Below are 25,266 nucleotides of genomic sequence, written 5' to 3'. Positions count from 1 at the left end.
AGAGTCGTACAGGGTGTGGCTATCACCACTCACTAACGGTCTTAGTAGACGAGAGGCTTGGCCCCTGAAAAGCCACGCATCGCCCCAGAGGAGAGGCAGCTCATCCTCAGAGAGAGATAGGTTGGCCTCAGGGAGCTATGTTCCGCGTGAGTCTATCCTGCAGTACACTGCTTGACCCCTTTTATCATTATACTGATGTTTTATCATTATACTTAAATACTTAAAACTATTTAGAAAATCGTTTCCTTTAATTATATATAAATACCCCTGCCTAATATACTCTCTTAATAAAAGCCACCCCGTTTCTGTTTTCTAAAATTATATAAACTAAAGTTTAAATGTCAATCAAGTAGATTTTCATTATGAAAGTCTACTATTTCCAAAGCGTCATGTTTGTTTTTAAATCTGAAACCATGGTTCCAATAAAATACGATAATAATTCCAGTCAATACATTGAACTCCACGATTTACCTTAGAACAGTCGTAAATATGGTCGTCAAGGCACGACTTAGTAGAAATATTTAAGTTCTTTTAGGTTGATGTTTAGTCTGTAAAGAAAGTTGGAAGCCATTCGCAATGAAAGTGATTAATATAATTTTAATTACGTGTAAATATAAAAATAATGTGATTTTTAAAAGTGGTCCCTATTTACCCTACTTATCTATTTTATTTACGTAGATATCATTTTGAAAATTGATACAATTTGTTCTGGGGACGCTTTTCTAATAGAAGGAACTATATGGCCAGACGGTATTCAGTCCCATAACCGAGACCTAACTCAAAAGAAAACGCGTAGTTATGCTATTATTAACAAAGTAAATACCACCTCAAGTCGTGAACTATTTTTTATCTGGATATTATTTTATTATAATCTATTTACTAAATAATTCAAACTCCGTTTTTATTTTTAGCCCAAATTAAAACTGTCCGCAAATTTTTCACCCCCACATAAGTCACTTCATTTAAACAGAAAGTCCAGTCCTCTAAATTCAAAAATAACCAATAATTTTATAGGTAGTAGTGCTAATTATGACTTGCAATATGGAGCCATTGTGTAAGGATCTTTTCTTGTTAATTTTCAAATTATTTTAATATAAAGTGGTGAAATTTTAATAGAAGGAACAAACTGATTCGCAAAAAGCGTCAAGAGAGCGATGATAGGTATATAGATTACGTCTTACTAGATGTTTTGAATGTGACCCTTACCGGTTTGCAGGAGCAAAATGTCGCTCAGTTAAAGTAATTATAATAAATTATAACATATTCACTACCTAATATTTGTGTTACATCCAGCGGTTCCCTGATCGATGTAATTTTTACGCTACTGAGAGAGTATGCAGTTAACACTGAATATTATCATATAATAACACATATTCAAGAAGATAACATTGGTGTATGTGATTTCTTAAGTACAATAAGGTGGTAAGTGAAAATAATTTTTAAAAAATTCAAATATAAATCTCTATAATCTGATATTGTAATAATCTACAATATATGGTGACCTTATACGGAGCATAACCGATCTACCCCACCCACGCGCAGTCGTTGGTGGTTCCTGACAATGTGTTACAACACCCCCAGCCACGATTTGCAGTCCCCCTCCACCGTTCTGCGTCACGAAGTTCTAAGGCAACCCACTCGCCGACGATGCCTTGGTCAAGGATTTCGTTGCATGGCATAACGTGCAATGGAGTCCGCACCCTTTATCATTGTGTGACCTATCCGCTTTCGTTTTCGCCTTCTAATCAACTGATCGCCAGACATCACTTCCTTCTCCATTTACTTCTTCGCGTCTTAGAAATCTACAAGTATACCGCATACCTCTTCGGCACCATCCTTGCGTGGATCATACCGCCGCTAGTGTATTGCCGGTGCTACTTAAAATGTAACGGTGTGCCTGTTAGTTTCAGATATTGGCCCAGGTAAAAGTGATGATGTGATTCCCCATGATATATAATATCCAAAAGATGTCGCATTGCGTCCTAAAAGGACTATTGTGTCTATAGTATCTCGTTTAAACCTATAACCGATAGATACTTTATTATACTCTCAAGTTCCAGGTGTTTCAATTTGGTATCTGGTATTAAGTATTCTCCCAGATGCCTGAACCTACTTTGCGCAAGTACCGGACACTATCCCAGAACATGTTTGAAGGATGAAACCTCAGTCTCCTCCCAGAATCTACAACAGTGCCCATAGATATCCCTAGCTTCCCCAGGTGATAGTTTACTCGGCAGCAACCACTGAGTATTCCCAGTATGCTCTGAAGAATCTTTTTTATGAGGTGCTTAAACCTCATCTTTCGAGGGCTTGGGCTCCTATCTCGCCATGACCACCTTGGATTGTTCAAGTCCTGGTAAGTTCATCCAGTAAAGTTCCCTCAGCCGTTCCTCTTCATTTTTCAATGTCGTAGCCATGAACCCATTTCCGACTCCACAGAGTGGCTCTCGCCGGTATAGCGGCGTCGCTGCTCGTTTCCTGGTCAGCTCGTCCACTGCTTCATTGCCTTCTAACTCAATGTGACCCAGAACCCAGTGTATCCAGATTTTATTGAGCAAGCCGAACGTGTTCAGTCTATTAAGGTATCCCCATATCAGTTTGAAATTTACCTGGTAGGGCCTAAGTGCCTTCATAGCCGCTTGGCTGTCGGTTAGAATAGCAATAATCTGCCCTCTATATTTCCTTTCTTCCCAATGATAATACACACATAATTTCGGTTGCAGCGAATTATGATGATAAGTAGCTTCCATTTTCTGCAAAACTCGACATGCTCAAGATGTTTTGTAACTACAACCTATTTTTAGTGTTATTTATGGCCGCAGCTTATTGACGGTCAAGTGTGACGGTCAAGAGATGCCCCATCAGGATAAAAGGTGTTCCATAATAGTGGGTGCAATACAGAGTCGTAGGGTCAAAACTCTTACTGTATAAGACAATGATCTTGCCAGTCCTTATGTATTCCTCGGAAACTTGGGTTCTTAGCAAGAAAAATTGCGAAGTCTTGGCCGCGTTCGAGGAAAGAATCCTCCGAAGAATTTTTGGCCCCCTATGACCGTCAATTTGTGGATAAAATCTGGCTCAGTAGGTTACGGTGGTCACTTAATTTGTATGGATGAGGATGATCCAGCCCGGAAAGTCTATAATGGCAATATCTATGGTAGGAAAAAAAGACGAGGCAGACCCTGCCTGAAATGGAGCGATGGCGTAGGTCAGGAAGCCAAACAGCTTTTAGGGATATCGAATTGGTGGACCTCGGCGCAAAACCGGGATGTCTGGAGTTCCTTATTAAGGCATCCCCAGACCAGATGCCGGTTGTTGCGCCGTTGATGATGATCTGAAGCACCTTACAGCTTACTTGAAGGTTCTTGAAGTTTCTTCATAGGTTTGTTCTTTCATTAATCAGTCTTACCTATCGTCTTTTGGGCAATTCTCTTGCACAGCATTGTTCAGAATAAAAATTAGGCAGTTCATTATTCCACCAGTATTTATGGTACTTGTGTTCCTGTTATCTGATTTAAAAAAATACCTTCAAAAATCTGCTGCTGTAGAGGTCAACTTAATATCCTTTTTGGATCTATGAGTGTCGCAGTGGTTCCTTCTCTAACTTGATCAAAATTGTCTGGCGGTAATTGTGGAGATAATTCCTTAAAAATATTTGCAACAGAGCAAAACCAGCAATGCACACAACTTTCGCAGCTTCTCCGTTTCCCAACGTCTTCATATCACGTTTGTTGGTCGATGTAACCTAGAACTGCCAAAACCGAACAATGAATTCCGTTTTTTCTTGGGGGGGGGGGGGGTAGGCGTTGCCTACCAAATTCATTAAAGTAGAACTAGTATATGCCGTTGATGCTAATACCTAATCAGAATTTTTATTCCCGCGACCACTTCCGAAGTGAACCCTATCGAAACTTTTATAATATTGGTTCCCATAAGCTTCACTTCGGAAGTGTGGCTATTATATAAACTCTCTCTTTCGTCGCACTACCCGGATTTGCAGCATCTTCAGTGCGCTCTCCCGCAGTGGAGCTGCGCGCGGAGGATAGTGCATACAGGGACGGAACCCCCGTATGGGTGCTAGACTGGTGAAGGGACTACAGAGTGAATCTTACCTGCTAGTAACTTCTCCTTCGGCGGGATATACGGAAGTCTTCTACACCGATGGCTCAAAAACAGAAGCGGGTTCTGGAGCCGAAGTTTACCTCTCGAATAAAAACGAGAAGTGGGTTTTCCTTTGGGACAATATGCAACGGGTTTTCAAGCCGAAGTTTACGCAATCCTAAGGGCGGCAAACTGGGTGGTTGACGAGCGGTTGAAGGGCAGGCGCATCGCAATCTGCAGTGACAGCCAAGCTGCATTGAGGACATTGAGTAGTCCTTTGATCACCTTGAAAATCGTACAGGAATGCAGAAACTTATCTCTAGATTCAATACGGTGCAACTACTCTGGGTACCTGGTCACTGTGGCGTAAAGGGAAATGAAATCTCGGATGCTTTAGGGAAAGAGGGGTCAATCTCCCCTATGCCAGGGCCGGAGCCAGCAATTGGAGCATCAGTAGCATTGGCTAAGTCTGTTCTCAAAAACTGGGAACAAGCATCCCATAATGACAGGTGGCAGAGCCTAAGTGCTGCTCGACACACCAAACTTTTCCTGCCAGAACCGAACATGCGTACCGCAAAGTTTATCCTGTCGAAAAGCAGGAGGACTTGCAGGTGTATTGTGGGCATTCTGACAGGCCATAATTCACTAGCTGGGCATATGTTCAGAATAGGAATTACTCAAGATGATACGTGTCAATCCTGTAATGAGGAAGCGGAATCCACGGAGCATTTCCTATGTGAATGCCCCGACTATGAACGCATCAGGCATCAGATTTTTGATGCCGATGTTCTCCAATTACGACGGGTAGCATCACAGCCACTAACGGAAATCCTGCGATACGTTAACGAATCCGGAATATTCCGTTAGACGGGAGTGGCGAGTACAATGGGCCAACACGGCCTGAGTGCTTAGAAGCGGTAGCTTCTCCCCCACCATACACACACACACAACTTCTCCTACACCTTCCAAGGAACAGCTGGAAGAAAGGGAAGCCAGTCGAGTGATCGAATCTATGCAAACCGGACACCGCAAACTAATCAAGGTGCTAAGTGGAAAACAGGCGAATGCTCTGTGGGATGAGATGAGATTTTTCATGGATGAGGACTTGGAAACTGCGGTACCTCCAAGTACGGCTTTTCTCAGAGAAATTAAACACGAAGGGATCGAGTCTCTGGCGGTACGGTGTGGGGGAAACCCCGTCACACGCGGGCTACCGCATACGCTTCTAACTGTTTTCCATAACACAATAGACTAAGTTTATGTCGAAAAACATAATGAGTGGTCAAATCAATCTGCAGCATGCCAAAGCTCCCTCCTACCTGTTGGCAGTAAGAATCACAAAGCTGCAGGATTTCCCCTACATATTTCTGGTGCAAGAGCCGTGCGTTCGATTTAACAGAATCTGTGGCATTGGATCAGTAAAGGGGGCTAGGATCTTCTACGATGAAAGATCCATAAGGCCGAAGACGGTTATAGGTAACCATGTTGAGACAGTACTGTTCCCAGGACTTAGTTACGGTCATCATACAATACCAGATAAATGGCGAGAGGAAAAACATCATAGTTGCCTCCGCTTATTTACCCCATGATTCTTTGTATCCTCCACCGATGCAAGAGCTTAGGGATCTGGTGGCGTATGCAGAATCAAGTGGTCTCGAGCTATTAATAGGTTGCGATGCGAATGCTCAACATATTTATTTGAGTGTAATTATGCGGTGTTTCCAACAATTGTTAGCACTGATGAAGGGAACAAGTGGTTCCCGAAATATCGGTATTTGCAAGAATAAATATCCACACCAACGAAAAAGAAACAACAAGTTTTTTTATTATTTCAGTCAACATATTTGTTGCGGCAGTAGAAAATGCAATCTAAGAGGAAAGAAGCTATTTGAGTTCATCACTTCAGCTGGTCTTATGACTGCAATCGTAGGGTGCGCCCCTACGTTCGTGGGTCCGAGAAGAAGCGAAGTAATTGACCTAACAATCTGTACCTCAAAAGTAATATAGTATTGGGATATTGCTAGTATTGGGACATCGAACGCTTTCATGAAATAATTGCACATGAGTAAGATCCTAAAATGAAAATTCTGTTTCGGAGCGGATATAGTGTGTATTCACTCCTTAGTGGAGTATACGCCATCCACACAGTCAGACTATCCTTCAGTTTCGCTATCATAACACTTAACGCGGTAATAAGCTCACATTAACGAGACGAATACAGACATCCATGACTACTGGGATTCGAACCCAGAACAGCGAAATTGAGCGACTGACGCTCTACCCCTCAACCATCGTACCGTGAATATGGGACCCTCTATATTATCAATAAAAATACAATTTTATTGAAGCCTCTGTCGCAGCCTGGAGCGAAATATCCCCTTTCCCCTCTCCACTCGCTAGGGCTGCTTGGCCTTGGTCATTTTGTATATTAATGTCGAGATAAGTTTTTAGTCCCGCCTAAGGCGTATACTAATATCATTTAATTTTTTGCGCTGTCAGTTATTATTTACCTAAGCATAAGATCGGCTAAACGATCATCATGGAGACGCTTTTGCAAAAAAACTAACTCCCTTGAGGGGACCTCAAAGCTGAAGCAGATTCTGGTTAACGAACGTAGCCAGAAACTGGGTTATTTACGTTTACAGAACGGGAGGTACACAGAAAGCGATGAAGAAACGGCAAACCATTTGCTTGAAGTGCACTTCCCAAAATCTAATCTCGGGGCCAACAGGTGCATACAGCCCTCAACTGAGAGACTGGAATCTGGCATGCAAAGTAGTATCACTGGAGCGAGTAAAATGGGCATTTAACTCGTTCCATAGATACAAGTCTGCAGGTCGGGATGACATCGCTCCTGCGCTAGTAATAGAGGGAATGGATGCCCTGGGTCTACATATTCGGAATATATATCGCGCATGCCTAGCACAAGCTTATATTTCAAAAAAAGCTTCCGACCGATCAGTCTAACGTCTTTTCTACTAAAAGAACTAGAAAGACTAGTAGATCGGTTCTTAAGGAATACACGCATTCCTAAGTAGCCACTTCACCATAGGCAACACGCCTTCCAGAAAAGCAAATCCAGTTACGACAAAAATTGAAAAAGCGATGTCCGAAAAAGAATACGCCTCATTGACATCGAAGGTGCCTTCAATGATGCCTCATTCGCGGCAATTTATGATGAAAGTCCTGGGGGGTTTAACGTGAGCACCTGCCGTGAAGGCATAATCCCACGGTCCTCTTCGGCCACAGATTGATTTTGGGACCACAATCAGAGCCCCGCCATGCAAGCACAGCGGTCCTGGTTTATACTGAGTGCAGCCTCAGCATTCATACCAGTGGCTGCGAGGCCTATGTAACACCTCTGCGGAGAACACATCCTCCAGGAATTCTCCTGGAGCATATGCTCTCAGAGGGCCTTCCCAGTTCCCATGGTACCAGATAATCTACGGTGAGGCTTCGTGGCAGAGCCACTTCAGATGAGTTCCTTGCAGACTCGGGTCTGATTGCCCTCCTCGAGTACGTGGGGACGGAACTCCCCCAGCAATTTGCGATGGGGCAAGACAGCATTTAACCGAACCGCTGCTAATCAGTTGTATCCTTCACATCTAGAGTAGAAAAAAATCCACATATCGGTCGGCCAGAAGTCTATTGAAGCAGGATGTCTTAGAAGCTGCCCACAAGGGAAGGGTTCTCTCTCCACTGTTATGGCTCTTGGTAATGGATACCCTGCATACAGACTCGATACCATTGGAGCGTGGAAAGGCGGCCAATTGCTTGGTCATGCGCCTATCTGGAAATTCCTTGACAAACATCCGGTAGCTCTGATACCGGCCGATTATATGTTTCCAGATTCGTCTTTGAAAAGACATACACTGTCGTAATCACCGAAAGAGAAGAATGGACGACCAACGAATCAATCATGGAGGGCGGATCAGACGCAGGGGTGTTCTCCGGGAATCCGATTATAGAACTGGCCCGACCCCTCGGAAAAATGACGACCATATTCCAGATTTTCGCCCATCTAGGAAGCTAAGGATTAGTTTGCAGAGGTACGGATGGAAGTTTAGGATCCCAGAAAACTTAACGGTGAGTTCGTACTGTTATACGTAGTGGAAAGCTTTCTTTAGACCAAGAAAACAGACCATTTTCGGAGTTTTCCGGTTTAGTCCTAGAAAAACGTCCGATTTCAGAATAAGTAGGGCGTGCTCAACTGAGTGTTTGGGTCGGTTGGCGAATTGAAAATCAGGGATGGAGTCAGCATTACAGCGCTCGTCTCTGTGGAATTTTATAGTTCACTGGAAGATTTGAGCAGAGAAAGATCGGGTAAAAGTAGGCCTGTAACTATCGGAATTGAGGGGATTTTGATTTTTCTTGGGAATCGAGACAAAGTGGGCGTTGTTGAGGCGATGGTTAATGATTGAGAATAGAATGACGAAAATTCTTGAAAAGCATTTTTTGAGGACGACGAAAGATATTTTGTCGAGTCCGACTAGTTTTTTATTTTTTGATGCGGCTGTTGAACCTACTACGATGCTCGGATTGGTGAAACGGATGAGTGGGATGCTTTCCCGGAGTTCGGCGCCAGCGATTGGGAGAAGGGGCTCGTGCTAGCTTACTGCGGTAGGAAGGATGGATATGAGAGGAGGTTGGAGATGGACTGGTTGACTTCGTCTTCAAAATGCTGATCATGGAGATGGAGGGTGCATCGGTGTGCTTGGAGGAAGTAGTCTCCAAGGGTATTCGCTTTCCGGACGGAAAGTTTTCCCAAGGCGGGGACAGGTTTTTCTGACCTCCTTGCATGTGTCAGCATTTAGTTAATTAGAGGATCGTAACCCTCCCGCAGGTTGACCTGTATAGGGGTTGGATTTTTTAAAGAGATGTAAGGATTGCGGAAAATATCTGTTTCTAAATAATCCGCACTGGATAGTCTTCTTATATTGATTATCTCGATAGTATCGTTGGAGAGTGGGTTAGCAGAGGCTGAAATTTGGATTTGGGGCTGTATTTATAAGTTTCCAATTGGCTTTCTGTAAGTCAGGGACTGGAGGTAGGATGGGGCGAGGAAGAAGATTATTCACCGTGGTTGCTGATGCTAGAGACGGTTTCAGAAAAGAGAAAGAGTTCGGTTTAGAGATGACAGTAACATTACTACTGATGAAGAAATGGTCGAGGTAGGAGTGAGCGGACCTTTTATTGTAGGTAGGTAGGGCTGGGCTGATGTGGGAGACGTTAAGGCTGAGGTGCGAATTGTTGAGGAATTAGTGGAGACAAGTCCCGTTGGGGTTCGGCTGTTCATCGAACCAAGGCAGGTGTCTACCGTTCAGTTCTCCTCCAATTATAAGGGTTCAAGGTTGATCAAGAGTACGGAGTTGGGACGCGCAAAAGCATTAAATTCACCAGTTGATCGCTGGTTCCGAAAGAGTGATCGGGGGTTGGAAGGAGATGAGGGTGATTTCAATAAAGTTAAAAGTGTTGGGAATGGCCGTATCTATAGTTCAGCTTGGTTTCACACAGGAAAACTATGTAAGATTTATGTTCGTCCAGGAATAGCTCGATCTCGTACCTGCGAGTTGACGTTTAACTTCCATTGCTGGAAGTGAGTGTACCGACCATCGCATTAAATATCTGGAGGAATTCCTGAGATTTCCTGGCTAACTCAAGGAAGTCAAGATTGGAGATGGTGGAAGCGATTATCGGACGTGCACGAAGTGTAAATGCGAAGCTGGTAACTACGGCGTCTGCGGTGGACAAAGATGGTTGTGTGAACGGTGGATTTATTATTGGGTAGCCGGAGGTTCGGAGAATTTGAGCAGCAGCGGGACGGGAAGGTGGCGCAAGTTTCTGTGAGCTTCTCCTTGCCATGACACGGACGATTGATTCTACAACAGAGTGAAATTATGCGGTGTTTCCAACGATTAATTAATTGAAATAATAAAACTTGTTGTTTCTTTTTCGTTGGTGTGGGTATTTATTCTTGCAAATACCGATATTTCGGGAACCACTTGTTCCCTTCATCAGTGCAAACAAGTTCATCATCAAGGGAACAAGTGGTTCCCGAAATATCGGTATTTGCAAGAATAAATACCCACACCAACGAAAATGAAACAACAAGTTTTATTATTTCGATTCTACAACAGTTTTTTTTTTACGGTCGAGTAGTCTTCCGCGGATTTGGTCAATATCTGGTCTCTGGTCTGTATTACTAGACTTTTTAATGAGGTAATTGTTGGAGAGCGCGTGAGCGATCTTGGACTTAGACTGTGCTGAAAGTTTCATTGCTCTCTACAACATCGAGTAAAGGTATTTGATGGCTTAGATACCTCCTTTTGTTTTGTTGAAGTAAGTTGCTACGGAGCCTTTTGTTTAGGCGAGCGTTGAACTGTGGCTTCGGTTATCGTTTGGAATTTGGGCATAATAGCAATGACGGCTGCAGCTAGATCGACGTCACCCTCCTTCATATCTTCGGTCGCTGCTGCGGGTGCCGCAACTGGCTATTGTTCGGTTGCGCCGAACGCCCATTTGGTGGATGCTTCGAGTGACTTAATGGTTGTTTGGAGCTCTCGGATGAGTTCGTCTTGCTATTTATTTCTCGTCTATTTTCCTTTTTGAATGCAATCAACTCCTGTATCTCAGATACAGCAATCGGTGCGTCCTTTACCGTTTCATCGGAGTCGCAGGTGGTGTCGAAATCATTCTTCGAAGACATGGGGGACTCGGATCTGGTGGTAGCGTTGTAATCGATGTTGGGATTGTGGCCAATTTGCAGCGTTTCTTGTGCAAGCACACTTGGGGTTGGAAATCTTGAATATGCTCCAAAATAACAATCTTTACTGGCATCGATTCATCTGTAATCAACAATTACATCTAAAGAATATTTAATCTAATACAAATTATGCATTGTTATTATTTGACTAGTTTAAATTTTATATTATTCCAAAATTTCAGGTGGAGGATCGAAATTCCATTGCCCGGCTCAGATACTAACGTACGCATTCTGGATCTAATGTTAGAAACTCCTCTACGATACTGCTACAGATGGTTATGTGAAAACCACTATCTTATATCAAGGTCAGTGTTCCTCTGTATAATCCTGGATACAAATACTTGATTTTATATTCCCCTTAAGACGAAGTCCAAACGAACTGGCTGGTTTTGGTTTACGAATACTTCAGCAGCAAGATTTCTACCGGATATTAACAGAAGGCGAGGATGAAGTCACGGATTTGGAAAGGTCCTTATCTAGGCACAATTGGTGAGTATAATGTTGGTAATTAGGAACTGAAAATTATATATTTACTAGATGTAAGGATCATGGTAAACATGCATTTCTATTCAAGGTGGACGCAAGAAGGAGAAATCGATGTCGAAGATGGTCAACTTACATGGTCAACGTAACCCCTTGAAATGTATAATGCTTATTATCCTAACAAATATAGTTGTTTTTTAACATACGCCCGCCAACGTTATTTTCACGCAGATTCTACAAGTTTCAGGAAGAAAACAAGTCGGAATACCGGAAGCTCGCGCTTCGGGTATAAAGGTTTTGTGTTCATCTTATGTAAGAAACTTCAACGTACATTTTTCTATCCGTATATAGCTACCAATTCAACATATGTGTTCCTTCATATTTTTCCAAATTACAAGACATATAGTTGGATTTTCTTCAAACGTGACCAAATTGTGCATTATGTTCTTTATTACACTCATCAGGAGGATGAAGCCTTACACACCTCGATATTCATCTTCCCAAGATAAAGAGGGAAATCTGATTTCCGACAGAATGGGCATATTGGAGCGATGGGTTGAGTACTTTGATGAACTACTGAACAACCAGAACATTGGCGAGTTGGAGGTCCCGCCAACTGAAGACGACAGACAAATACTGCCACCACCAAGCATAGAAGAAACAGTCCGTACAATTCATCGGCTTAAAAATCATAAGTCGCCAGGAGCCGATGGAATTACAGCCGAATTGGTTAAATAGGGAAGCGACCAATTACACCAAGTGGTCCATCAACTTGTGCTCAAGGTGTGGGACAGCGAATCAATGCCTGACGACTGGCAAAGAGGCATTATCTGTCTCATACATACAAAGGGAGATAATCTACAAGGCAGCAATTATAGAGGTATCACGTTGCTGAGTACCATCTATAAGATATTCTCCGCTATCTTCCCAGGCCGGATAGCCCTATATGCCCAAAACATCGTTGGCCCATACTAAAGAGACTTCACTCCAGGCAAACCAGCAACAGATCAGATTTTCTCTCTGCGGCAAGCGATAGAAAAACTGTCTTTAAAGCCGCCTATGATAGCATAGCCAGGATAAAACTGTACACGGCCATGAGAGAATTCGGTATCCCGACGAAATTGATAAGACTGACTAGGCTGACCCTGACCAATGTGCGAGGGCAGATAAAAGCAAAGATCACTCTCAAGACCATTCGATATCAACAACGGGCTACAACAAGGGGATGCCCTATCATGCGTCCTCTTTAACCTGACCCTCGAGAAAGTGATCCGTGATGCTGAGGTGAATGCAAGAAGTACGATCCTCTTTAAGTCACCCAACTACTGGCCTATGTTGATGATATCGACATCAAGGGAAGAACCACCCGAGACGTACAAACTGCCTTCATCCAGATCGAACAGGCGGTGCGAGATCTTGGACTGCACATCAACGAAGGTAAGACAAAATATATGATGGCAACGTCAGCACTGAAAACCAACTAACAAACAACATCAAACCGCACTGGTCAAACGGGAAGAATAAAGATAGGAGACTACAACTTTGAGATCGTTGATAATTTCTCCTATCTAGGGTCGAAAATCACAACCGATAACAGCACAGTTGTTGTCAGCCAACAGAGCCTATTTCAGCTTACAAAAACTGTTCCGCTCGAAAAATCTCACCATAGGGTCAAAGCGCTTACTGTACAAGACAATGATCTTGGTAGATGTGGTTCATCGAACCGAGGCACACAGCCTTGATGTCAGAAATGCCTTCAATTCCGTAAGATGGACAGATATGCTAGTCACATTAGAAAACTCATTCCACGTACCAAGCTATCTTTGCAGATATTGAAGGATTATCTGAAAGACCGCTCCCTGCTCTATGAGACGCTAGAGGGCCAGAGGAGGATGGAAATCACGTCGGGAGTAGCACAGGAATCCATCCTAGGACCGGACCTCTGGAACGCTTCCTACGATAGTCTGCTGAGGCTCGATATGCCTTAAGAGTCGCGCCTGGTCGGTTATGAAGACGACGTTGCGGCACTTGTTGCAGGACGCACTGTTGAACAGGCGCAAAGCAAACTCGGCATATTGATGCGACGGGTAAGTGGATGGGTGACTGCTCAGGGTTTCACCCTTGCGCTGCAAAAAACCAAAGTAGTCATCTTAAACGGAAGGAGACTCCCGACCTTACCATATCGACCAACGAATTGACTATAGAGTCAAAACCAGTTGTTAAATACCTTGGTTTAATGCTCGACTCGAAGATTAACTTCTTCTTCTGCAGTCGCGGCGTTGAGTCGGCTAACAGCGAATGTTGGGGGTCCTATATCTACTAGGAGACGTCTCCTTATGAGAGCAACGCAGTCAGCTCTGATCTATGGCGCGTAGGTATAGACTGATGCCAGTACATCGTAAACGCCTTGCTGCAGTGCAGAGACGAGAAGCTTGGCGAGTGGCGTCTGCTTATCGCACTGGCTCCGAACCGGCCGTGATGGTGATCGCGGGAATGATCCCCGTTGTCCTCCTTGTCAAGGAGCGCAAAGCTATCTACCGCCGTAAGGCCGAGAACTTAAGAGAGATGGTTGCTTGTGAAGAACATCAACCAACCTTACCGAATGGCAATTCTCTTGGTAAAATGAGCCAAGGGGCAGATGGACTGCGCGACTCGAGAATTTAGACCCGTAGCTGAACCGAACACTCGACGAGATTGATTACTTCGTTACCCAACTTCTAAACGGCCATGGAGGTTTTCAGTCTTACCCGAATAGGAATGGCAAGTCGCGATCTCCTGATTTTGTGTTCTGCAACGGACTGGCGGATAACGATGAACACAACTTTTTCTCTTGCGAGAGGTGGGACGGTTTTCGTCAGCAACTTTATGCAGACACAGGAGAGCTCTCTCCAGACAACATTGTCAGGAAGATGCTGAAGAGTGTTGGGCAGCTGGAATCGTGTTGCGCATTAGGTTCGAACTCTTCTTGTTGCGAAGAAGATTAAACTCGACAGGCGGAGGGACCGGATGATAAGAGGTTCCTTGAACTAACAACTCCCTTCTCCCCTCCCCTTCCGTTGGTGAAAGGAATTCCTTGACTTGAAGGCTCCCAAAGTCGGGAGAGCGGGGTGGCTAGCCCGAAGTAATGTATCAAACGGTTCCAGGCTAGTTCTCTGATAACAGGGATTTGTTTAGTTGGTAGTTGCGGGAGTCCAACACTCTGTGCATAAACGCATTCACTTACCCTACTCCAAAAAAAAATATTATCATACAACCAACTATTTAATTTCCGTTAAATCCTGTCAAGTAATCACCAACTACCGCATAGCTTTCCCCGAATGGCAACCCATAATTTAGTACGTTATCAGCTGACTGAGACAGCATTCAACAGATCAAATGCACGGAATTGAACGTAGTCATGGCGCTGTCAACGTTACAATTTCGGTTCGCGGTTATATATCGTGAAAGTTTTAAACGAAGCTTCTCCGCTCTTCCCTCGTCAGGGACCCTCATCAATAGAAACACAAACAAATCTCTCGAAACAAGCAATGTCAATCCACAGATCCTTCCAAAAACATTTCCAAGCGGATATAACCAACCAAGTGTCTGCCGGCACTTCTCTTCCGACTCGTCGGACATTTCCAATCCGCGAAAAAGAAGTCTTCCCCAGTTGATGGATTTTCCTGAGATTGTGTGGCCGTCCGTCCTGAAAACCATTAAAAACTGGATTCTAGTCAACTTCATTATTCGCCCATACTTCGATCGGGAGTTCACCGTTCCAGATTTTGTGGCTGGCGCTAAGCAGGCATTGCAGGTGATGGAGGTTTGGGCAATTGGCGGTGGACTAACTTCTTTTATTTCTGCCTTCGCAGGTTGTTTCCGCAAAACTAGCAGAAGGCGACATAGCTGTCCTAAATGGCCTCGTCTCTAGTGATATAGTTGCCGAGCTCAAAGCTTCCGTTTCGAAAATGTCCGTTGCACAGAGGAGTGAGCTCAGAGTAGACAAGGATGATATTTACTTGTCATTCCCGTACCAGGTGGGTAAAGTGTTTATCATAATAGCGCTGAAAATGACAAATTTGATGCTTTCAGATTGGGATAATGTTCGATGAATCAAACGAAAAAATCCAGAAACGCTGGGTGGAAATCACGATGGTGTTTCATGTGTTACGTGGTCTGAAGGAAATGCAAGAAAGAGGGCAATCGCCCCCACTCAATTTAGGGTACGTATTATGATTTAAACCCAATATTCAAGGGAAGAAAGTCTAATGAAAATGGAAATATTTTAAACTTTGTCGTGCTGTTGGTATCCTGTGTGCGGGGGACTTCCTGCAAAAAAATGTGGTCCAAGGTCTCGTCTCTAAGTAGGTTGTAGAGCACGCCCGGGATTGAATGATTCAGTGGAATTGACTGTGGATTTGGAACACTACAATGTGATTCGCCTCTATCTATCTTACAAATCCTACTTAACTAGTTGTTTGCTGAAGAATGGATGCTTGAGAGCCTCTTAGGCCGATATGCGCCTGTGTGAGTTCACCTCCAGCAGCTTGGCGAGGAGGTCGTACGCACTGGCAAGGAAAATGTCAACGGCCAACATGCCTTCGGATTCTTTGTGCTTGGAATCGGCACAAAGGCAGCTACTCGCTATCTGCTGGCAGTAGGAGCATTGTTCGCTGGTTGTACTATCCGTTGTCGTCTTACTGGTTTTCACGTTCTTATCGCGATTTCGCAGTCGAAGACAAATTTTCCGCAGGTCCAAGGGCTTGCACTTGTGGCTCATGCTGAGCTGCCGACTAAGCGCAAGGGCTGTGCGTCGAATCGCTTGATCGCCGAATAGAGTGACGATTTCGGCAAGAGCCAAGAAATCGTCCGGTGCCTTAAAGAACGGGTAGACGGCGGGCAAGATTGATATGAAGATCACACCAACAGCCCAGATGTCCACGGCCGTGGTCTGGTCGACTTACTTGAGCAGCACCTCGGGTGGACGGTAGCCTGGGGTTCCGGCCCTTGACGCCAAGATCTGTTGCTTTATCAAACAAATATTGCACACTTGGTTTTTGCCGCAGCACTAGCATTTGGTTGCTGCCGCTGATGTGGTGGCTTCTTTGCGGTTTGTATTGTACTTGCTCTGGGAGTTTGACGATCCGAAACCGTCACTCGGTTGTACTAGTTGCGACCGCGGTTATGACGCGACGCCAGTTGATCCAGTCTTTGATTTTCTCTGTTGTTGCTGGTGCAACTTTGGTGTTAGACTCACGCCAAGCACAGCTGAGTTAACTTGTCGTGTGGGCAGCGTGACTTTGGTGTGATGATTTCGTTAACTTGTTTCAATGCCATTTTGAACGGGTATGCAATGAGTGCGACTGTCGGTTTCTCTGTTCCAGGTCCGGTAGTTTTTAGAGTTTTCACAGCAGACGCAACATTTTCATTGTTTCGTTTCCGCTTCGCTTCGTTACCGAGCTGCGAGCTCTTCAATGAACCGAGTGCTCTTCGTTTGTTGCTTCCATCGCAGCGACTTAAATGGCCTGAGGACGGACTCGCGATTGACGCAGGTTCTTGCGTCTTAACACTTTGCGCTAGTCCAAAGTCCACCAGCATGCGTTTTGCAACTGAACAGAAAATTGCTCGACTTCACATCTCGATGGATAACATTAAAACTGTGAACACATTTCAGGGCGATGAGCAGATTGTGCAGGTAATTTTTTACTTCGAACGCATCGAGCTTGTTGAAATAGTCCTTGAATCGTCCTCGTGGCGAGTTCGCATATGCCACGGAGAGTACCGGTGGTGGCATCTGTTTGTTGCATTATTGTTGCTAACCCTGTTGCGCCACAATACTATTTTCAGGAGGAAGGCCCCAATGTGTCCAGTAGAGAAATTGATGACTCTAGAAGTTTTTTAGCCTTAGTGACGGTGTTAATTGTTTGATATTTTAGTATTAAGGATAAGTTTATTGTCCTGCCTAGGAAGGTTATCTGACTTGCTGTGTGTGGGGTGCACGCTTTACATTGAGTGTTCTCATTGTATTTGTACACTGGGGTTGTTTGTTCCATAGGAACTATATTTTGCTTCTCCATGGGAGAAAAAGTTTTACTTAGGTCCAGAGAGTGGGCAACCTCAGGAAAAGCTTTGAGTTGAGCCGTGACTGATAGAATTCCTGAAACTGTTGGCTGTTTGATTGTGAGAGTTTGTATTGGGGATCTTGACAGTCTCGTTGATGCCCTTCTCTCTTTCTTGGTTAGGACATAGCCACCGATTTCTGTTGGGCTTTTGAACTGTCGCCCTACAGGTGCCTGAGATGTTGAAATTTAGGAGACGGACCGGTCCCTTGTCCGGGGGTTCACATTCCCTAACTTCCATAGCCTATCTTAACTAAGGCAGAAATGCCTGTTTTGCAGGGGAAAACATAAACCAAAAATACAGAAACAGGTTTCTACTTCAAAGTTTGATTGGATGTAAGAACAGAAATAAAACTTAAGCGCTCCCCTCCTGTTAGCAGGAACAGATTCACAGCCAAACAAAAACAAAAAAAAGAAACACGGTTTATTACACCCACGCGGATAGGCAAAAAGAGGGACCACTGTCGATACAAAGACGATGTCACGGAACAAGTGCGTTGGTATCCTAACGATAAAACGCTATCTGTCAAACAAATTCGTGCCTTGGCTCTTTACAACAGCAGTACAGGTAAACCGTTTTGAGGTAGGAAGTTCCCTTGATGCTTTGGTGCGATTATTTTGAAACGAAATAAGACTGCTTGCAAAGCTGTAATGAAAAATATTGATTTTGCGATGCTCACAAAACCATCCTGAGTGGCTGGAGACGACCAAGAAGGAAGAGCTATCCCAAAAACCTAAAAAGTTGGCGAAATTGGCCGTGAAGGAATTTAAGGGAAAGGACCAGTTGGTGGATTTTTTAAAAAATTTAATTAGTTGAAGTATCAAGTATTGAATTTAAGGGAAGGGCTGGATGAGAATTGTGAAATAAAGAGAGATAATTGGGAAAACTAAAGGGGTGTGAAAATAAAGATACTGTTACACATTATCGAGTGCATTATTTGGTCAAATTGGCTAAGCCGCGAACACTACAATCCAAATACATGTCTTCTGCTCACTTCCACCAAAACAGAGCTGAAACTTTTTATCACTAAGACAAGAGTATTTCATTTCCAGTGTCTAAATGGACAAGGAAGAATATTCCTACATCATTAATGGTACGATTCCAGATTCTAAGATAAATTATGGAAAAACATAGAACTGAGGCCGATGATGGTTACCTGGAGGTACACAACTGCGGTACATCCCATCCTAAGGTAAAGTGCTATAATGCGGTGGTCACGGTGCGCGCTGACCAAGAAATATAATAAAACTAAGCGTAATATGGTTGGAAAAATTGCATGTGCATATTAAATATGCTGTAACTTGCATTGCAGAATACGTGAGCCCGAATGTTGGACAACGATTACCTATGCCCATAGTAATACCCTAGACATGGTACCTCTGTAACCTTGGGTATTCCCAATGGACTGCACCACACCCAAACCGTACTTCAAGAATAATATTAGGGTGTGTTTCCTGATCAGGGCAATGTTGGAGACCAGTAAAATTTCGCGAGGTTATAACATAGTATTCTTAATCGACGGATCAAATATGGTTTGTGGAGTCAGTGTGAGGTTTTCTTGAATACGGACAGTATAGCTAAGTCATACGGTCTGCCAGGGTTTTCCAGACGGAGCTACTGCCGATATTAGAAGCCTTTCGATAACTAGCGCATGATCCAAGCCCCAAGCGTAACTTTCTAATCGACCGCCAATAAGACTTTGTATTCAATAGCGACGTCCTTCAAGCTGGTGGGGCAGTGCATGGACGCGCAGAATCGTCTGAATTGCACGATCAGAGTCGGCCCCATTTGGGTACTGCGTCATAGTAACATAAAAGGGAATGAGCGGCTGGTCAGGCGGGCTTTACTCTACATAGTTCCTCGACCTTCGCAAGCTGCGTCCCGCTGACAATTGTGGGGCTAAGATCTACTTGCACTACTTAACAGTCGCTAACTGCCGATGGCAAAGGGTCACTGCGTGCGCCAGTGAAGAAAGACTTGACTTGACTATAACAAGACCCAATCGCGAGAGCTTTTTTGCCAAACATACAGGATTACGTTTTGTACAGGGCACTTACCTGTATGGACCACGCAACGAGACATATTCGCATTGCTGAAACTTACACAAACCGAACACGTATGGATCCGAATCAAAGGTAAAGGAAAATATTTATTTAAGACAATATACAGAACAGTAAATTCCTTGTTACATATTGTCCTTACCTGACGCTTGAAGCTAAGGGAGGAGACAGAGTCAAAGGATCCGAGCTGTAGGGCGTTATAGGACCAGCATAGCCTCGGAGAGTGAAAGTAGATGTCGAGCTCCGCGAAGGGTACGTGTATTATAAGAGGCGGTGTGGAAAATGATTTCAGAGCTGGTAGAACAGTTCATCAGAGAATTACAGAGTTTTAAAAGGGTACACATAACACGGAAGTTGCGGCGTTGCTATAGAGAAGGAAGATTGATGGTGCCATGTTCCAGGTGAATTTACGTTGTACAACTTCAAGAGCGTGACAGTCACGGATGCGGAAGGGGGACCACACTACACAGCAATATTCAAGGATGTTGAGGATTATTAAGAAGAGAGGAACGTGTAGGATAAAACCAAACTTTTTTTTAAAGCTCGATTGATGATGTCAACGAAGTGGGAATTGAAACGAAGTTTGTCATCGAATATTACCCCTAGGTCTTGGAAGGAGGCCAGTAGTGAGAAAAGTTGTCCACTAAGAGAGTAGGAAAGGAGGTTGTGGAGAGTTTAAGCGAATAGCACATCCAGCGGCATTGGCTGATATTCAGAACACCAACGGACCAGAGTATCAAGGTTGGACTGCAAGAGAGCACAGTCCAGTGAAGACAAAACAGAGACAAATAATTTAAGGTCGCCTGGGTAAAGCAAACACGAGCAGGTGAGCGTGGAGGGGAGGTCATTGAAAAAAAAACAAGAAGAGTAGGGGGCCAAGTATAGAACTCGGCAGGAACGGTATGAGAGATAGGAGGAAAGACAGGGGATGATTGAGGAAGGGAAGTTGAGTGGAGAGAGTTTGGAGAGGAGAATATTATGGTCACGGCATCAAAAGCTTTGGAGAAATCAGTATAAATAGCATGTATCTCCTGTCGTAGATTAAATCATTTAGCAACGAAGCTAGTAAAGACCAGAAGGTTTGAAGTCGTAGATCTATGTCTCACGGAACCATGTTGCTCTTTGACGATCATGTGATCGAAGTTTGTAGTCAGCCAGTCGTTGACGTATCTCTCGAGGAGTTTCGAGGTCCACGAGGAGAGAAGGGAAATGGGCCGGTAGTTCACAGCAAGAGAAGAAAAAAGTAGAATTCTTCTAGACTTTTGTTGTAGAATATAACCGGGGAAGTGAAATATATTTTTTACATTTAAGAAGGAAGAGGTTTGGAAGCCCTTCGGGACCAAGTCCGACATTGGTGTCAAGATTACCATTGAAGAATTCAACCAACGCAGGCGTAAGGAGAGGAATGGGCAGAGATTCGGAGCAGTCTGCAATTAGAAAAAACGTAGTGGATGGAGTGGTCGATAGAGAAAACACGGGAGAGAAGTAAGAGAAGAGCAGAGTAGATTGCAGGATTGTTGTGGGCAGTTAGCAGTGAAGTCAGTAAAACTGATAGAAGAAGGGAGAGGTTGGGTAGGATTACGGGAATAGCGCTTTTTTAAACTTCACAATGGAGCGCATGGCCTTGAAGGTCGGTGCCATTCTTAGAAGCCTGAAACTTCTTCCGCATGTTTCAGACGAATGTTATTAAGAATCCTCATTGTGAAACAAGTTGGGTATGAACGCAGGTAAGCAGGGGGAGAAGGGACATAACAGGGGAGGAGATCGGGTAGAATATTGTAAAAGGTGCTAAGAGCTTGATCACACGTTGAGTTGCATAATATGGGATCCGAATTGAGACCGTCAAAGTTGACTTTGCGAAAGTTTAACTTAGCAGATTTTCGCGCAATTTAAATGGATGAAGAAGGGAATCCGACTGAAGGTAATCCTAAACTCAGAAAAGGAGAGATGACCTATGCCGATATGTTACGAAAAAATAAAACCGAACAAAAATTCAATTGATTGAAAAAGGAGAAAGAAATTAGCCCGAAAATTAAAAACAAACTGGCTTAGTAACAGCAGCATGCAAGTGCGCTAAAAATATGTCGAAAAAAGAAGTACGCAGAAAAGGGGAACGAAAGTAAAAATAACCCAAGACATTAATTTTACAAGGAGAAGCAGAGTGGTAGCACAAACGACATCACAGGCCGCAGAAGATGCCTGGTGTTTGAAAGAGCGCTGAAAGGCATGCAAAAATGATATTTATAAAAATCAAACTCAATCAATGCAAGGCAGCGCAATGCCTATTCCTACAACATGTACGAGGCGAGAACAGAATTTGCGATAATAAGTGAGTCTTTCTGAATTCCAAGCAGTAACTTAAAGGTCAGAAGTTGGATGTATTAGAACTAAGATCTACGGAACCATATTCATATATCTGAGTGAAATTATGCGGTGTTTCCAACGATTAATTATCCGAAATAATAAAAAAATTGTTGTTTCTTTTTCGTTGGTGTGGATATTTATTCTTGCAAATACCGATATTTCGGGAACCACTTGTTCCCTTCATCAGTGCTAACTTGTGCGTTCATATAGTTCGAACATTAATTAAATTCAATGTAGGCGCCGGAAAATTAAATTCAACATTTATAACAGGGGATTTCAATCCCAACTTTCGCCATCTTGCAACAAACTTGATAATTCCGAACTAGTCGTTTTCCTCGCGTTTTAGGAGCATATCGCAGATGGAAAGACGCTACACCAAAGGTGTTTCGTCCAGCTCATGAGAAACCCGGACATCAAGCTTCCGTACGAATTCGAGCGCCCTTAAATTGTGATGAACGGTTGATTGACCAATATTTCGTGCCTCAGATATTTATTGTTACACTCGACTTTACTTTTATTTCGTTGTCACCTGCCTTCGTTGGTTTTCCTGGACGAGAAGCACCATTCACATCCAAGTCAACCGAATGGGATTTTGCAAACCAGCGCCGGCATTTGGGTTCCGTTAAATTTGCAAATCGTTATAAAATTTGTATTTCTTGATCAAATCATGCTTGAAATATACATCTGCAAGTTTATCACTTTCTATTTTAACAACCTATAACACAATAAACTCTTCACCATTCCTGGAAGAAGAATAGAATCTCGATTTCACCTTCGCCGAGCAAAACAAATACATGCCTGCAATATTGGCACCCATACTGAGAGGAACTCGCAAAAACCCTTCGGAAAAAGCGCATTGATATCTGCACTCTGCAAGAAACCCGATGGTCTGGTGTCAAAAATGCGACATAGAACGCGAGCGCGGTAAAAATCACTCTAAAGGAGACGATCTAGAGGGAAAAGCTATCCCAAAACCAGACGGGCAGACCTTCACGGTCACTTAGCCAATTTTTCTTCGGTTTTGGGATAGCTGTTCCCTCTAGGTCGTCTCCAGCAACTCAAAATGGTCATCTGACCATCGCAATTCCTCTTAGTTCATTACAAATCTAGTGGTTTCGGTCGATGCATCAAATTTGTGAATTACAAATGGCCTCACGTTGGGTGCCATGTGTAATTCCCCTTAGTTCATTATAACTGTCCCATACCATGAAGAACATGGTTCAAATAACCGTAAATCAAGCCAAGGTGTTTGTCAAGAATTGCGGAACTACTGACGCAATACCCACTGCGCGGTTACTTATGGAGAAACATTGACCATACGCCACACGAACTCATCTGAATAGCAGAAGTAAGTTGCTTCTCAAATATGTGCAGCCCGCCATCAAGTAGATGGTGGGCTAAGGACAAGCTCATCCCAAAACAAAATTCATTTTCATCTGGTATGCTCTGCGGCAACACCTAGTACCAGAAAAATTCGTGCGCTGGGTTAAATTTGTTTAACACGATCCGAAAAGTAAAGCTTGAAGTTTGGCGGATATATCAAAACCGCTTCGTGTCTCTGTCGGTGTTCATTAAGGAAGCGCCCTCTCATCACTCCTCTTTGTTCATGTTTTGGACATTGTTGCACGGGGCGTCCGACATTCAGCGCCCTATACACTGCTTTATGCAGATGATGCTACTCTTTCGTCTCACAGCAAAGTTGATCTTGAGCAACTTGTCCAAAAATGGAATGATCGCCTCATGCAACACGATCTCAGATTGAATCTGAATAAAACAGAATTTTTAGCGACCGATCCCCTGGCAGTGGCTTGTCCAGAATGAGGATATATTCCCGACCGTGGCGGAAGTCCGCGGAACGATTAGCTGACCTCGCTTGTAAACGGAACAAAGGCTAAAAAAAAAGAAAAAGAACGACCAAAAATGATGGTTCACGTTAAACAAACGACCAAAGATGATGGTTCACGTTAAACAAAACGGGTTCGAAGTACCGCTACCTAATGAAGACATTTATAACAGGTCAATATAAGTATTGATTTTCAATAGCTTCTTCCAATTCATATAACCTATGGTATCAATAACATGGAACTTTTTCTTTCAGAATGATGCCCGAGTATCGAGACAAAATGTCTATTTGCAATTACCGATTCATCAAAGAATTCACACAAGGCTGCGAATCGGATTGGACAATAAACGTAGCAAATCATTTCAAACCTTCAGATTACATAAATGAATAAGATTTAAAGGGTGTAAAAGTAAAGTTTCAGAGAGAATTGTTCATTTGTTATTTAAAAAAGTAAATTTTATATAAACTAAATGAAGTTTGCATTTTATTGTTAGCTCAGTCGTTGGAATAAGTTGGAAGCAATATCAGTTTGTGAAGTAAATGTTTGCCAGATGGGGGAAAAAAATCGACAAATTAAGTGATAAGTACCGATCAAGATCACGGGTCCTGCCATTGAACAATTTATCTAAACTAAATCTTTAGATTTTAATCATCAAAACAGATACAGACAGGTTTTTAATGTTGCTAATTCAGCATAATTAGAGTAAACGAAATGGATTCAGATTGATATTCGCAAAATTTCAAAGAAAGAAAGAAGATATGAGAAGATAGAAGAAATGTAAAATTGATAAAAATATCATAGTGAAATTGAGTAACTATGTACAAATGATTCCGGTGTTTGCTTGAGTGAAGAATTGTAATAATGATAGGGTTACATTTAGTGAGGCCACATGTTCTCAGCAAATTTCGTAACAATCGGTCCAGCAGTTTCGGATTAAATTGGGAGTGACAGACAGATAGACATTGAATCCATTTTAATACGGTTTTGCTTCATACAAAACCTTAAAAAAAAATATTTTTTCTCCATTTGCATGACTCCTCGTGCCACTCACGAAAGGCAATGTCAAGACGTTCCATGTCTTCAATGAAAATTATACTCGCGAAAACAACCAGTGAAAACGAGTAGCGGAGAAATGGAAAAACCTGTCCGTTGTCGTCTCAAAACAAAAAACCCCGGTCTGCAGTCCTGGGTTCACGTCGACACACATCTTTTTTATCAATTGAAAAAGGTAATTATGATTGGCGGGCAATTGGACTACGAATTTTTGGTAATTGTTTTTAGGGCATTATTGCCGCAACCCAGTTAGTCTTCAATAGTGCTACCGTCCGGATAAAACGTAGTGTTTATTGTATACGAAATAAATAAAAATCACACCGCACAAATTTTTTCCGATTTTTGTACAGCAGCACACATGTTTACTCCGAGAAAAAATCTTTTAAACTCCGCGTTCTTCCATTCGGAACAACTTTTTACCAGAGCGGAACAGGGCAGCCCCAACGACAAATTTCCCTTACGTAGCCGAAACTTGACGACTTAAATTTGATATTTCAAA

At 43.2% G+C, this 25,266-nt stretch overlaps 2 protein-coding genes across 2 annotated transcripts in view; both read left to right on the top strand.

The window, feature by feature from the left end:
* LOC119647126 overlaps nucleotides 1–11,552 on the top strand; it is a 36,863-nt gene extending 25,311 nt beyond the window's left edge. The window contains exons 4-6 of the mRNA XM_038047913.1: nucleotides 11,047–11,169; nucleotides 11,228–11,353; nucleotides 11,439–11,552. Of these exons, the coding sequence (XP_037903841.1) occupies nucleotides 11,047–11,169; nucleotides 11,228–11,353; nucleotides 11,439–11,496 (307 nt within the window). The 3' untranslated portion in view covers nucleotides 11,497–11,552. The remainder of the gene's footprint in view (nucleotides 1–11,046; nucleotides 11,170–11,227; nucleotides 11,354–11,438) is intronic.
* A 3,155-nt stretch (nucleotides 11,553–14,707) lies between these two features.
* LOC119646749 (m-AAA protease-interacting protein 1, mitochondrial) lies at nucleotides 14,708–24,188 on the top strand. Its single transcript, XM_038047327.1, has 4 exons — nucleotides 14,708–15,140; nucleotides 15,199–15,363; nucleotides 15,419–15,549; nucleotides 23,969–24,188. Exons 1-4 carry the CDS (start codon nucleotides 14,745–14,747, stop codon nucleotides 24,102–24,104), a joined length of 828 nt encoding a protein of 275 aa, XP_037903255.1. The 5' UTR covers nucleotides 14,708–14,744; the 3' UTR covers nucleotides 24,105–24,188.
* Nucleotides 24,189–25,266: the final 1,078 nt, after the last annotated feature.

This window comes from Hermetia illucens, chromosome 1, assembly GCF_905115235.1.
Source record: "Hermetia illucens chromosome 1, iHerIll2.2.curated.20191125, whole genome shotgun sequence".
Taxonomy (NCBI): Eukaryota; Metazoa; Arthropoda; class Insecta; order Diptera; family Stratiomyidae; genus Hermetia; species Hermetia illucens.
Note: the sequence above shows the minus strand (reverse complement) of the source record. Positions and strands in the feature narration are given on the sequence as shown.